This window comes from Gekko japonicus, unplaced genomic scaffold (assembly GCF_001447785.1).
Source record: "Gekko japonicus isolate JY-2015 unplaced genomic scaffold, Gekko_japonicus_V1.1 scaffold2299, whole genome shotgun sequence".
NCBI lineage: Eukaryota > Metazoa > Chordata > Lepidosauria > Squamata > Gekkonidae > Gekko > Gekko japonicus.
Genome location: NW_015170960.1, coordinates 107,606 through 110,460, shown reverse-complemented (window position 1 = coordinate 110,460; position 2,855 = coordinate 107,606). Strand labels below are relative to the sequence as shown.

The window sequence follows — 2,855 nt, the reverse complement described above, 5'->3', positions numbered from 1 at the left end:
CTAGACGTGGCAACCCTAACGTAACATGAAATGAAAAAGGAAGGAAGGAAGTAAGGAAGGAAGGAAGGAAGGAAGGAAGGAAGGAAGGAAACCTGCTGCAGGAGGCAGCTAGCCAGCCACAAAATGGCTGCCTCAGCTTAACTTCAGTCACCAAGTGAGAATCCTTGAGTTGTGGTGGCACCTGCAGCCCAAAGCAACATTTTTTAAAAAAAATCCATGCAGCTGATCAGAAGCCTTGCTGGGCTAAAACCTGACCTGGACCCCCCCTAAAAATAGTTGGTAGGTGGCAGAAATGGTGCTGGCCGATGCAAAGGGACCCTTGTCCTCGTTTACTGAATTGGGCCATCCAACCATCTGTTTCCCTGCTCTCCATCAGTCAGGATTCTGCTTGTCAGTGTTCCCCCTAAGCTGAGTCGGTGTGAGTTAGCTCACCGTTTTTTAGCCCCCGGCTCACAACGTTTTGTCTTAGCCCAGGAAGGAGGGCTCCAGAGCAAACTAAGTGATGCAGTAGTCAAATCGCTCACTCACAACTTTAATGCCAGTGACTCACCGAGTGGAATTTTTGAGACTCCACAGCTTAGAGGGAACATCGCTGCTTGCCCCTGTGCCTGCCCCCAACATGCAACTGAATAAATGACATCTGACATTAAAACAGAGCAGAATTTGCCAGCCTGTCCCAAGCGTGCCCCCAATCCCCCACACACACTCTCTCTCTGCCATCGCCTCGGCTTTGGTCTCCTGAACCCCCTCCCGTGCACTGCAGATGTCCCGCGGAAAAGGTTGCTTTCACATCTTAATCGCATCAATTTCTGAACGGGAGTCAGACCTCGCCGACAAAGTTGTCGGGTTCGATTGGCCGTGGTGGGAGACGGGGAGCTGATTGGGCAGAGCGGGAAGGGGGTCCATTTGTGCCGGGTTATTTGTCTTCTGTCAGCAAGTCCCAGCTGCGCGAGATCGATACCGGCTCCTGTTTCTCAATCCTGTTAATTAACACACTCCCGGGGGAGCCCAAAGATGAACTCTTGTGTGTTCTAGACCTTGGGCACACTTTCTGGGCAGGGGGTTATTCATCCATTCATTTCTTTGCATATTGCAGAGGTCACTCCAGACCCGCCTGCGGAGCAGGATTGTACCGCCTGAGTCTCTCTCCCAAAGTCAAATGCACAAACCGTAGGTTTGTCAGGGTTGGTATAAGAAGAAGAGATTGGATTTATACCCCACCCTTCACTACCCAAAGGAGTCTCAGAGCGGCTTACAAACGCCTTTCCCTTCCCCTCCCCACCCCACAACAGACACCCTGCGAGGTAGGCGGGGCAGGGGGGGCTGAGAGAGCTCTGACAGAAACTGCTCTTTTTCAAGGACAGCTCTTATCAGAACTATGGCTTGCCCAAGGTCATCCAGCAGCTGCAAGTGGAGGAGTGGGGAATCAAACCCGGTTCTCCCAGATTAGAGTCCGCGCACTTAACCACTACACCAAACTGGCTCTACACCAAATAGCATATATATGGTATGAAGAGCATTGCTGGTATAAAGAGCATTGCTGGTGTGCCAGAGCCACTTCCGGAGAAAGCAACAGAGTTTCTGGCAATTCCTAGAGTTACCTGCCATCACTTCCAGGTCTCCCCTGGAAATGATGTCATTATGACAGACCCCTGCTTCTTCTTCTCTGAGAGGTGGATTTTCCTGCCAAAACACTGTTTCCTACACTGACTGAGCAGCCTCTCAGTAGCATATTTCAGTTATAGAATTATAACTTTCTACATGTCCCAGCCTGTGATAAAGAAGTTATTTGGCTTTTGCCCAGGCCAGATTTTTATTTTATTTTTTTGGTAACTCAACCGGAGCCTTCTTACAAATCCCTTTTCGAAATGGCACTTGACTCAAAGTAAAGCTCAAACAGAAAGGTGGATTTTATTGTATAGGCACAGTTAAGTTAGGAATAGTGCAGGGGAGGAGGAGGTGAGGCAATTTTTGTTGTTTATACAATTTATTATATTTTGAACAGGTAACAGGGTATGGTTGAAGCTTATATTCTTGGGGACTCCGTTCTTAATGTGAGAGGTTTCTTTGTCTTGGAGATTTCTTTCAGCAACAATGAGTCTTAATGAAGTTTCATAAGATTATCTTAGTTTCCTGGAAGTTTGTGGTTCCTGTATTTAAATACTCTCTTGTGAGAGTATAACTTTCCCCTTTTTTACTCTTGAGGAGTCCAAGACCATATCCCTTTTCACACAAACCAGGTGTCCCATCCAATGCTCCCTCTAAGCTGTAGAGTCTTGTGAGCCAAAGTTCTACTTTGTGAGCGACTTGTATTGAAGTTGGAAGCGGGCAATTTGGCTGCTGCATCGCTTAGTTTGCTCTGGAGCCAGCCTTCCTCAGCCACCCTGAGCCCATTGGGGAGGGGGAGGTATAAATCTAATAAATAAATAAGACAAAAATGTGTGAGCCGGAGGCTAAAAAACTGTGAGCTGGCTCGCACTAGCCCAGCTTAGAGGGAACACTGGTCCCGTCTGAGTTGAGGCCACTGAATAACTGGGTAAGAAATCTCCTCCACTTTTTAGGAGCGATAATCCTTCTCTGTTTGGCCCGACCAGCAGTTTCAACTTTCTGTCCGTGACTAAATAGAATTCAACTAGGGCTGACATTTTGACTTTTAAGTTCTGAATTATAAACTTCCTCTCAAATGTGATGGCGCACAGTCAGGGCAAGGAGTTGTATTCCTTCACTTCCCAAGCGACTTCACACACACACACACACACACACACACACACACACACACACACACACACACACACAGAGACAGGGCTTTCTTTGTAGAAAAAGCCCAGCAGGAACTCATTAGCATAATAGGCCAC

The 2,855-nt window shown here is 47.6% G+C and overlaps 1 protein-coding gene across 1 annotated transcript in view; it reads right to left on the bottom strand.

The window, feature by feature from the left end:
* The window catches only part of ADGRB1 (adhesion G protein-coupled receptor B1), a 184,770-nt gene that overhangs the window by 124,394 nt on the left and 57,521 nt on the right, over window positions 1-2,855 (bottom strand). The window contains exon 3 of the mRNA XM_015418928.1: window positions 2,238-2,259. Coding sequence (XP_015274414.1) covers window positions 2,238-2,259 — 22 coding nt within the window. The remainder of the gene's footprint in view (window positions 1-2,237; window positions 2,260-2,855) is intronic.